This window comes from Camellia sinensis, chromosome 12 (assembly GCF_055761805.1).
Source record: "Camellia sinensis isolate YWXY chromosome 12, ASM5576180v1, whole genome shotgun sequence".
Taxonomy (NCBI): Eukaryota; Viridiplantae; Streptophyta; class Magnoliopsida; order Ericales; family Theaceae; genus Camellia; species Camellia sinensis.
The window spans coordinates 157,690,753-157,702,849 of NC_138972.1; the positions used below are offsets into that span (position 1 = coordinate 157,690,753).

General features: G+C 36.3%; 1 protein-coding gene across 1 annotated transcript; it reads left to right on the plus strand.

Moving 5' to 3' along the window:
* The first annotated feature begins 7,187 nt into the window (after positions 1-7,187).
* Positions 7,188-8,404, plus strand: LOC145804004 (putative disease resistance RPP13-like protein 1). Its single transcript, XM_082897412.1, has 2 exons — positions 7,188-7,889; positions 8,084-8,404. The coding sequence occupies exons 1-2, from the start codon at positions 7,188-7,190 to the stop codon at positions 8,402-8,404; spliced, it is 1,023 nt and encodes a 340-aa protein (XP_082753538.1).
* Positions 8,405-12,097: the final 3,693 nt, after the last annotated feature.

A 12,097-nucleotide genomic window follows, 5' to 3' on the forward strand; every position in this document is an offset into this window, starting at 1 on the left:
GGTCACCCCACTCGGCCAGCTTCACGATCGGCCTCCTTCACGGTTAGTCACCCCACTCGACCACCTTCGCAGTCAACCGCCCTTACAGTCGGTCACCCCACTCATCCTCCTTCGCTGTCGGCCGCCCTCACTGCCAATCATTTCGCTCAGCCACCTTCGCTGTCGGCTGCCCTCACGGTCGGTCATTTTGCCCGGCCTCCTTCGCGGTCGGCCACCCTCACAGTCGGTCATTTTGCTCGGTTACCTTCACAGTCGATTGCCCTCACGGTAGGCCTTTCAAGGTGCCACCCCCTACCGGTCTATCTCTACCTCCTTCCCAGGCTTAGGGGACTACCTCCACTTTTCCTATTTCCTTCGTTGGTCTAAAGCTGCACTTGGGAATAGGGGAGTACTGATACTGATGGGCCCTCAAGATGTTCCAACCCATAACTCAAGGCCCAAATCGAGGCCTAGATACTAAAGCCCAGTATCCTTGGAAAACCAATATTGAACCAAGACTAATAGCATTTAAACACTTGTCAGGCAAGAAATCAACCACTTGAACAGACAAAGATCCTGCAAAATTATTACACCCACACATCAGCCATTAATAAGGCCCTTATAGCATTAAATGCAGCAACCCCTCCATGCCGGAGGATACAGACTCACCATGAACGATGCTAATTAGACTATAGACTTTCGGCCAACAAGACAGCTTGAAATGGATAAGGAAATGATGAGCAACGGGTATAAAAAGTTTTGGAGATACGTTGAGGTTAAGTTTTTTGATCCCTTGTTACACACACACACACACTCTCTCTCTCTCTCTCAAGTCAATCTGCCCTAACCTAAGTTGGTCGTCGGAGTGTCCGTCAGGGGAACTGCTCCCCCTTTGGACCTTTTTGCAGGTATGCTTTGGGGACACCGAGGTCAACAGATCCATTAGAAGTGTAGATCAGTCCAACCCATCTTCTGCTGAAGTTACCACATTATCAAATATATTTATAACTTACCCTTTTCTAATTTTTAAATCTACTTAGTAAGTATTTGGCATGCACTAAAAAAGTATACTTTTTTTTGTATACATACACTTATTTGGGTCACATCTATCAACATCTCCTCTCTACTTTTCTACCTACTTTCTCTACCTTTTTACACATTTTTTTATAAAAATTCAAAAAGTACATTTATTTACAACATTCCAAACCACCCCTTAATCTTGATATACTTAAAAAAGTATAAAATTTGTACAAAACTATTTTAAAAAATTCATTGAATACAAAAAAAAATACAAGAATATACTAAATTTGCAATTTTTTTTTTTGTGTTTTTTGTATTTGGTTAAATCTTTCTTTTTTTAAAAAAAAAATTACAAAGTGTATCTAAATTATGTATATTGCTAAAAAAAATTATGTATATCTAAAAAATAAAAATAACTTATAATATTCAAAAAAATTACTTAAAAACAAAAAACTTCCACGCAATATTCAAAAAAAAAAAAAAATTAATAAGCAGCACATAATGCAACGACGAACAACCGTAGTAGCCACCCTTGAGATCGTTCACCACGTCATAGGGTATCGGCGTAATAGTTTCCAAGGTGGCACCTTCCACCATGAAACCAGGTTTAGGGCCCTCTAGCTGAGTCTTTGTGCTTATGACTTCACTCCTAGCCTTGGCTTCTACCTTCAATTTATCATTGTTCTTTTTCCTCAGTTTGAAGTCCTCGATGCACCTTCAACGCTAAACATGCTCGATACGGACATGGATCCTCTTGCGGATAATCCTGTTACCCACCTGTATTTATGTACATAAACCATTACTTAAATTATGTTCTATTTCATCAGTTAAAAAAACAAAAACAAAAAATGTAGAAGAGCACTTCCAAATAAATTTTAAAAAATTAGTAGGTGAGGGGAGGTTAAGTGTTATAATATTTAGTTCAGGGTAAAGTGATACGGGACAATAGTTGAGGGGAGTAAAGTGTAATTCACCCTTGCTAAATATGTCAATTACTTGTGTCATGAAAATATGTTTTGAGAGAAAAGGATGTTCATGTTAAATATGTCAATTGGTTTTTTTTTTTTTTTTGGGATTCACAACTAAATATGTTACAATGATAAGTATGTCAATTACTTTATCTTCTCTCTCTCTCTCTCTCTCTCTCTCTCTCTCTCTCTCTCTCTTTATTTTATGGTTGGGCTGTTTTATTAAAGTTTATTTTGAATTTATGAATGTTTTTGCATGTGTTCCACAAACAGAAGTTCGATCATTTGAAGACAAATGGGGATCATGGTCCATTTATGTAGGTTGAATGTGCCAGAAGATGACTGCATTATGGACTCTGTTGGGGTTATTTGTGTTGACACTAAAGGACATATAGCATCTGGAGCTTCAAGTGGTGGCATTGCACTGAAGGTGATTATTGCTTTGTTTTTGTGGCATTTTCGTATTATATATGCAAAGAGTTTCTATATTATTTGACTCAATTCCTTAAATTGTATCATTATTTTTCTACTATTCTTATTTAATTAACCCAAGTATGGTGATGGTGGTCGAATTGGTATTCTGTGGGAGGAGTTGATTGGTGGCCATTGAAAGTTTGGTGGGGGCTATGGTGTATGAAGTTGTGTGTGTGTGTGTGTGTGAGAGAGAGAGAGAGAGAGAAAGAGAGAGAGGAGGGGGCATTCAGAGGCTTTGATTTAAAAAAAAAAAAAAATCAGTTCCTCTATGGCATTTTGTCCTCCCAAGTTCCCAACAACCACGCAAAAGAAATACTTTTCTTGGTAGTGAATGAAACCTTGAAGTGGTTATTGGGTAGCTAGTTCATTTGATGAAGTTAACCAAGTTTCTAGGGGCCTATTTGGCATCATTTTCATTTTCAATGCTTTTTTGGCTTGTCTTTTATTTAGATTCGATGCCTTTGTTGATCACAATTCACAACTAAAAGTTGAAATTTGCGTGACATCATTTCTAAAATGGATCATTATTCAGTTAAACTTGCAATTTATTCTTCAAATATTTTTAACAAATAAGTGGACGTGTGGGATTAGCAGCAATATATGGCTCCGATTGTTAGGCATCCTCAAAAGGTCCGTTTGGGGCTCCATTTATAGTTGGTTGTTGCGTTAGTGGTGTTGGATAGTATTTAATGAAAGGATTTGCTGCTCGGGAGTGTTGTGCCTCATCATCACTATATGTATCCTCGTTATTCAAAAATGTTATTTTATTTTATTTTGGGAAGTATAACTAATAGAATAAAAAAAAAAACAAATAGAAAATTGTATCTTATAAACATGCAATTTTAATTTATCTTTTACTATGAGGAACATTATATTTTCTTGGTATGAGGCTAGTTTAATACTAGGATATTTTTGTAAACGTCTTCGCATTTTTGTGATTTTTGCCTAATTTAGTGCTTTCTTCTATGTATTTAGTTTTCATTATTTATTTTTGTGTTAAACCTACAAAAATCATATTCTTTGTTTCCATTTATGTATACACCTAGCTTGTGAATCTAACATGGTTATTATTTTTGTTGCACAAGTCGCAGGCAGGTCCGGGCTCTGCTTGCATGAAAGTTTTACGCTCTGTTATGTAAGATAGTAGCCAACACGGTACTGATAAAAGTGTCAGAACTCTGGTTGATCAAGCCGAGGCTCCTATATCAGTGAGAGCTCCCAATCCTCAACCTAAATGGTTTTTTTTAAGGAAAAAAAAATGACTTATTGTTTGTTTGTTTCCTATTTAGCTTCCTGGGACTTCAACTAAGCTAAAAGCTATAGAGATTGCAGCAGCCTACAATTCCCTGTCTTTTGGAATGGGTTATTTTGGAAGCTCTATAGAGCGGCCTAAGGTACTATAATATGTTTCGAGTAATATTTCAAAGCCCAGCATATGAATTTTCTTCTTTAATTGATATATTTAGATCAAATTTTAAGATCACAATGAGTTCAGTCATGGCGAATCATCTCATTGAGAGTAAACTAATACATTGTGTATTAATTAGGTGTGAAGTGTTCGTTAACATTTGATATATTTAATGATTTCTTGTTTTATAATTGAACAAATATTTTATATAAGAGCATATCATAAACTGACTAGAAGAGGTTTGCATTTCGTATCTAAATTGTTCATTTTGTATCAGTCATAATTGTAATGGTGACATATAACAGTTTGTAGTTTGTCTTGTTCGGTTCTTTCTTTTTTTGCGTTTTTGTGTCCATATCATGTTATATTATGTTGGTTTACATTTATCGATTTTTTTTGCTGATTACACGAAACGAGCAAGCATGCCGCAATTCAAACCTAATTATGTGTATAATTTTTTACTTAATTATGTGTTTAATTTTTTACTTATACGAAACTTATTTGTTTTATTCATCTATTTTTATGCAGGTCTCAATTCTTAGGACTACAAAATAGCAAAATAGGATCAGCATCGACCAGTTTGCTGCACGAAATTGATGTTGGTGAAAGTAAAGGATAAAATGTTGTGTGCGCTAAGATTTTGATAAGAAATTTAAAATTTGGAAGTAAATCAAACTGGTTTATTTATTATTTCTTTCAAGTGACTCATCATGTTTCAAATGGTTATTATGGCAAACCTAAAACTTGAAAGATGTTCATTTTTGCTCATGAGAGAGATCAGCACAATTATTTTATGGACCATTCTTCCGCAACATGATAATGGGCTTGTTTGGTGTAGAAAGTTGAAAATGTGTGAAGCCTCTTTCATTGGGCTGCGAGCCAAAACCTTAAAGCCTAGGTGAGCTTGCATGGTGGACTGACGAGGGGGCCAAAACAGGCTACCTCTATGAGCTCGTGGCCTACCCTCCAAGCTTAGCCCAAGATTTGATTCTTTTTTTTAAAATAATTTTTCTTCACTTTTTTTTTTTTTTATAATTTTTTGTGGGCTGGGTTGTGCTGGGTTTCAAATTCAAGGCCCAATCTCTCTTGTGCTGGCATGTCTAGGATTTGGGCTTTATTTGTGTAAAAGCCCAATGAGCTTAGGCCAGGTTGGGTTTCAAGTTCTATGCCCAATTCTAAGCTCTGTCTAACTTGGGTCGGCCTGTCTAGGATTTGGCCTTTGTATGAGTAAAATCCCAATGAGCTTCGGCCAGGTTGGGTTTCAAATTCATGGCCTAGTCTTACTTGGGCTGGCTAGTCTAGGATTTGGGCTTTGTTTAGGTAAAAGCCCAATGAGCTTGGGCTGGGTTGGGTTTCAATTTCAAGGCTCAATACTAAGCCTAGTCTCATTTTAGCCGACATGTCCAGGATTTGGGCTTGGTTTAGGTAAAAGGCCCAACAAGCTTGGGTCGAACTAAGTTTCAAATTCAAGGTCCAATTCCAAACCTAGTCTCATTTGGGCTGACCTGTTCAGGATTTGGGCCTTGTTTGGGTAAAAGCCCAACAAGTTTGGGCGAGACTGGGTTTCAAGGGCAAAAAACTGTATGCCATTATCTTTGATATTTCTCAAATTTTTAAAATTGAGCCTTTGAGATTCATTACAATAAGAAAATAAATATGCACAAATTTTAATCACTAGTTTTTATAGTTTGGTTTTAGTGTCATTTCGACCTTTGTAATTTTAATTAATTCAATTTTAATCTTAAATTTTTTATTGTCTCAACTTAACTTAATTAACTGCAATCGTTAACTCTTTTTTTTTTTTTTAATTATGAAAATTGCACACATAAGTAGCATGAGTTATGCTTTTAGGAACAAAATTATAATTTTTCTTAACTAAGTCAGTCAATCTCAATCATCTCATTAACGATTTTACTTCAAAACCACTAATTGACGTTATTAATTGAATCAAAATAATACAAAATTTAAAATTTAAATCAAAATTAAATCAATTAAAAATGTGAGAATCAAAATGATAGATAAGACAAAATACAAAACTACCAATTTAATTTACCCAACAAACATTACCACTTTCCTTATCTTGATTCCAGGAAAGATTCAAGGCTGCAACCTAAGACAAGAAAATAAAACAAACAACAAAATCAAATCAAGGCCAAAAAAAAAAAACAAAACTATGGTACAAAAGAATTTCCCTATCTTGATTCCAGGGAAGATCCAAGGCTGCTGGCTTGCAAGCTATCAGCTTGTAACCTAAACAACAAAATCAAATCAAGGCCCAAAAAAAAAAAAAAAAAAAACTATGGTACAAAAGAAATATATATATATTTTTTTTATGATTGTCAAGCAAATATTCAAAAACATAATAAAAAATAAAAAAATTTAGTCCTCGATTTGTATTGAAAAGTGTTGTTCGGACTCATGGAGTTCGCTATGAGTTTCATTCTGATAATCTAAACCATTCATTTTGTATTTTAAATTTCTCATTATTTAGTGTTTTTAGACTACTACACATTATTCATGTCAGAACACTTGTTCAACTATCTCTCACAAAAGAGAGAAAAAAAATTTAATTAAACTATAAATTAAATCATTGGTCTCTGTAATTTAAGTGAAGTGTCATTTTAGTCATCGTAATTTTAATTTGAACATTTTAGTCCTTACATTTTAAATTTTGTTATGAGATGATCTTTCCGTCAAATGTTGTTAACAATTGAAACATAAAAAATTAAGTGCAAAATTAGAAGGATCAAAACAAAATTCAAAACAAATTATAGGGATCACCGACATAATAAATATATTAATTACACAGGTGATCATATAATTGGTTTTGAATTTCACTTCAGTCCATCTTTTATTTTACTCATAGTATTTTTCCGTTTCAAATTCAACAATAAGTAACAAAAAAAATCACATTCCAACAAAATTGAAAATGTATAAACCAAATCCCAAAACTATATTGTTGGTTAAAGATGGGAAAACTTCTAAGCCACCCTCTACCAACTGAGAAAAACCATGATAGAGATATGAATTCATTGAAAAACATATTAACAAACGTAATTGGGTTCTTCTACTAACAATATTATATTTGGGTTCTTTTATTTTTATTTTTTAATTTGTATGTTGTTTTCGCAGAGTGACAGACGGCTAATGAAAGGAGACTATATTTTTGACTTAACTCTGAGCACTCAATTTCTTCTTCTTCTCACAAAAATATAGCCATTTTTTAGACTGCTAAAGCTTTTTTCACTAAGAAAAAAGTCAACAACCTTTTTGCTTTGCTTTGCTTTGCTTTGCTTCTGATCTGTTGGTTTTTTCTTTTCCTTCTGTAATCGGAAACAATGCCTCTAGCACAGATCTTTCTCTCTGGCTTCATCAAATTGCTGTTTGAGAAGATGACCTCTTTTGCATCCTCGAAATTACCTGCCTTTGAAGGTATTGATACCCAGCTGACCAATTGGACAAAGATGCTGCGCCAAATTGAAGCTGTTCTGATTGACGCAGAGGAGAAGCAAATGACAGTTCCAGCTGTGAACCTATGGCTTGACGATCTCCAGGATCTAGCATATGATTTGGATGATTTAGTGGATGAGTTCGCCACCGAAGCTTTGCAACACAAGCTCAAGGCAAAGCCACGCCAAGCTAGTTCCAGCAAGGTATGGAACCTTATCCCTAATTTCAAGCCAACAGATGTTATCTTTAATTTTAAAATGAAGTCCAAGATTGAGGAGATCAATACCAGATTGCACAATAGTTTTGAACAATGTTCAAAATTTAATTTGGTTAAGATTGTTGGAACCACCACACCTACTAAGACTTGGCAAAGACCAGAGTCTACATCTTTATTTGATGAACCTCGCGTTTACAGCCGAAAACACGATCAGAGTAAGATAATTAAGTTGCTCGTAAAGGGGGATGAATCAAGTGATAACAACATTGGAGTAAGTCCCATTGTGGGTATGGGTGGGATTGGCAAGACCACCCTCGCTCAGATGGTATACAAGGATGAAACTGTGAAGGAGTATTTCAATCTGAAAGCATGGGTCTGTGTGTCAAATGAGTTTGACATTATGAAAATAACAAAAACTATTTATGATTCAGTGACTTCCCAAACATGTAGTTTTAATAACTTGGATCAAGCTCAAGTTGAACTACAGAAGGCTTTGGCGGGAAGGAAGTTTTTAATTATTTTAGACGATGTCTGAACGAAGACTACAATGCTTGGAATGTTTTGAAGAAACCTTTCAATGATGGAGCCCAAGGGAGTAAAGTCGTGGTGACAACACGTAACAGAGACATTGCAACAATGATGGCAACTGTTGAACTCCATAACGTTAAGATCCTATCAGATGAGGATTGTTGGTCATTGTTTACACAACATGCCTTTGTGAATACAAGTATTGATGCAAATCTAAATTTGGTATCAATTGGTAAGAAAATTGTGAAGAAATGTAAAGGTTTGCCTCTCGCTGCTAGGACACTCGGTGGACTTTTACATGCTGATCTACCTTGTTTGAATAATCTAAAGATTTCAGAGTGCCCGCAATTCCTAGTTTAAGGTTCCAGCATTAGCCTCCCATCACTCACCTGTATAGCTATGAATGGCGGCCCTCTAACAAGCCTTGAAACGGTCCTTGAGATGGGGAGTATGGCTAATGATGAAGTGATATCGGCAAATGCAAAGTGTAAGCATCCGAGTTTAATAACTTCCTTGAGCATTGGGATGATCAAGAAACTCGAGCTCTTGCCGAAATGGGTTACTCATGGGCTAATGGAACTCAAAGCATTGAAGATTACAAGTTGTGAAGAACTTAAGACACTGTGGAAGAATGAGGTGAGAGTGCAGCACAGTCTCCTTGCATTCCGAAGTTTGCAAATTAGAGGTTGTCCCCAACTTGTTTCATTGTTTGAAGAAGACAAGGATGAAGAAAATGAAGGGCAACATCAGCAACAACAAGAAGAGAGACTCCCTTGCATAGCGAGGCTTGAGCATCTAAGAATATATAATTGTGAAAAGTTGGAGAAACTGCCACAGCTGCTACATACCTTCACTTTTCTTCAAGAGTTGTATGTCTATAACTGTCCAAGTCTCGGCTCTTTTCCAAAGATAGGTTTTCCGTGCACGTTGAAAACACTCAAGATACGTAATTGTGAGGCTCTGCAATCCTTATTTGGGTGGATAACACAAATTAATGACAATAATCTTGAAGTGTTAACGTTTGAGAATTGTCCATCCCTCACATGCTTGATATTGTGCAGAGGTGGGGGACTACCACCCACACTCAAACACCTTGAGATTGAGAGGTGTAAAAAGTTGGAGGCACTGCTAGTAGAGGAGGGGATGGAAATTAACTATCCATCTCTTGAGTCTGTTCGAATCTGGGGTTGTTATATGCTCAAATACTTGCCAGATGCCCTTCCTAATAATAATAATCTCAGGAATCTCAGTCGATTGATCTTGTATGGGTGTAAGAATTTGGAGTACATTCCGGAAGGATGGTTCCACTCCGCAACAAATCTAACATATTTGAATATCAGGGGATGCAAAAAACTGAAGGCCCTACCACACAAATTGCAGAGCATCAACTACCTCACTTCTCTTCAAGAGCTGTATTTGAATATTTCAGAATGGAACAACTTCAAGAAGATTGGTTTGCACAGTTTATCCTCTCTTAAAATCTTGTTGATTGAAGGCAAAGATGAAGAACATTCAGTGGGTTCCAACTTTCCGATAGATGGGATGTTGCTGCCCACCTCTCTGATCGATCTTCATATCTCAAGTTTCCGAAATCTGGAGAAGCTATCTTCTAAGTTGTTTCAAAATCTCGCCTCTCTTGAATTTCTTAAAATCGGTGGTTGCCCTATGTTCAAATCTTTACTAGTGCAAAGGTTGCCTCCCTCACTTAAGAGATTGTCGATCATCGGGGGAAGTCGGAAACTATAGCAATCCCGGTTTCCCTTTCCTTTACTTGTTATATACAGACTTAGGTTCCGTGGAGCTGGTTGTTGAGAGTATGTTGTTTGCACCCTTTAATCCTTATTTTGAGTCTTGGGTTGTGTTGCGAAGATTTGGAGCAGGTTGGTTGAGCTTAGGAACCAAGTCTAGTTGCCCAGATTTTGGCTTGTCCGCTCGAGCGGGGGTTTGGACGCTCGAGCGGGGAATACACCCATCCAGTATGTCCTGTGTAGTGTTGGCCGCTCGAGCGGGGGATTGGACGCTCGAGCAGGAAGTCGTGAGTGACGCTCGAGCGGGGAGTTGGGAGCTCGAGCGGGGACCTGTCTGCAAAAACTTCTGGGAGTGTGCATTCGCCGCTCGAGCGGGAGTTTGGCCGCTCGAGCGGGAGTCTGTGAGTGGCGCTCGAGCGGGGGTTTCCACGCTCGAGCGGGGCGACTGGTATAAAAATCCGAGATCCGACTTTCTGGATCATTTTTCATCTCCTTTTTGATTTTAAAACCCTAGAACCGTCTTCTCCCTCTCCCTACACACCTTCTCTCTTAGGTTTGATCTACTTAGAGTGTATTTCTACCCTAAGTTCTTTGTTAAAAAGATAGAGTGGGTCGAGGGCTTCCGTTTAATCTAAACAATCTTGGGTTTGGAGCACTTTGGTTTTTCGTCATCTTCTCCATTCGAGTTCTTCGCTTCGAGGTAGGGATTTCCTACTCCATTTTATAAGTTTTGTTCTAAGTTTGGTATTTTGATATGTTGGGAGCACTTTGGTAATTTTGGGAAAAACCCTAGTTGTATTGATAAATTAATTTGTATAATTAATTTAAGGAAATTGAGGAATTTGGTTAAATTTATGAAATTGAGGAATTCATTGATTAATTGGTGTAGTTGGATAATTTAAACCACTCGCCTATTGAATAATTGATATATTTATTTGCCAGTCTAGAAATAACTGTTTTGGGCTATCGGTGGAGGATAGTCGTGATTGTTGTAGACATTGCATGTGGATTTGGGATAACTGAAACTAATCACATTGGTTAAGCCATTAATTTTGACTATTAAATTAATACAGAAAATACGTGTATTGATTGAGCATTGCATTTGCATATTGTGTGGGAGGAGATAGGGGATGTACTCCACGGTTTAGGGGAAGATAGGGGATGGACCTCTAAACCGGATTTTGTTTGGGAGAAGATAGGGGATGGACTCCATTAGCATCACTATTATGTGTGCTTATTATATTGAAGTGTTTTTACATGTTATTGATACAGCACTAAAATGTGTATCAAACGGGAAGTATGAAGTGTTTTGATATGAGCCTGAGTCTCATTTGTTTGTTGATATTGGAAGAATGTGAATTTGATATATATATAGTACACTGTTGTAAGTTTGGCCAGGTTCTGAGCCATATTGAATTAATATATTGGAAAGTAAAACGTGTCTTAGACATTAATGTCATGAAACAGTATTAAGTTATAATTGATTATCTTGGTTAACCATCTATTGAATGCTATAGCTTTATTCGATGCTTATATTTGGTTTAGTACTTTTCTACTGGGCTGTGGCTCACCCTTTATGGGAACATCATTTTCAGGTTCAGGTGATAAGCTACCTCCAAGGACTTAGCTTGGAAGAATTCGATTTTTTTTTGGATTTTGAAGACTTGTCTTTAGTTATTTGTTTTTATTTGAGATTACATGTAAACATTCAAGCCAAGGGCTTAACTTGTAAATGAGTTAGTACTCATTCTTTTGTGTCCAAGTGTTAGCTTGGAAAGATGTAAGCCCTTAGGACATTTATTTTGATGTTACATGTGATGTCTTTCCATAAAAGTACTCTGATGAATAATTCAAATGATTCGTTTTCTTTTATTAATGCATGTTAATGTTATGTATATTATGGGTTTAATTTGAGGGCGTTACAGAAACTAACAGGGAAGTGTGAAAAGGGGAAAGGCAAATATTGGCCCCACTTAGCTCACATTCCTTGTGTCGACGTTGATGGTTGATGATTGATGATTCTAAGTTCTAAACCATGTGGAAATTCCCATCGCAATACAAGCAATCAAATTGCCAGGTATCAAAACATAAACTAATTTGATAAATATATACATTTAAAAATATTTTCAAATTTTAAAAACAAAATATTTTTTCAAAAATAGAAAATCATATGAAAAACCATAACTGTTTTTGCTTATCATTTTTAATTTTTTTTTTTTTGAATGAGGAATCCCTGAAGTATGCAATACATTATATTTTCAAGTTAATCGAATTTTTTTGGATGAGGAACTTATTTGCAAATTCA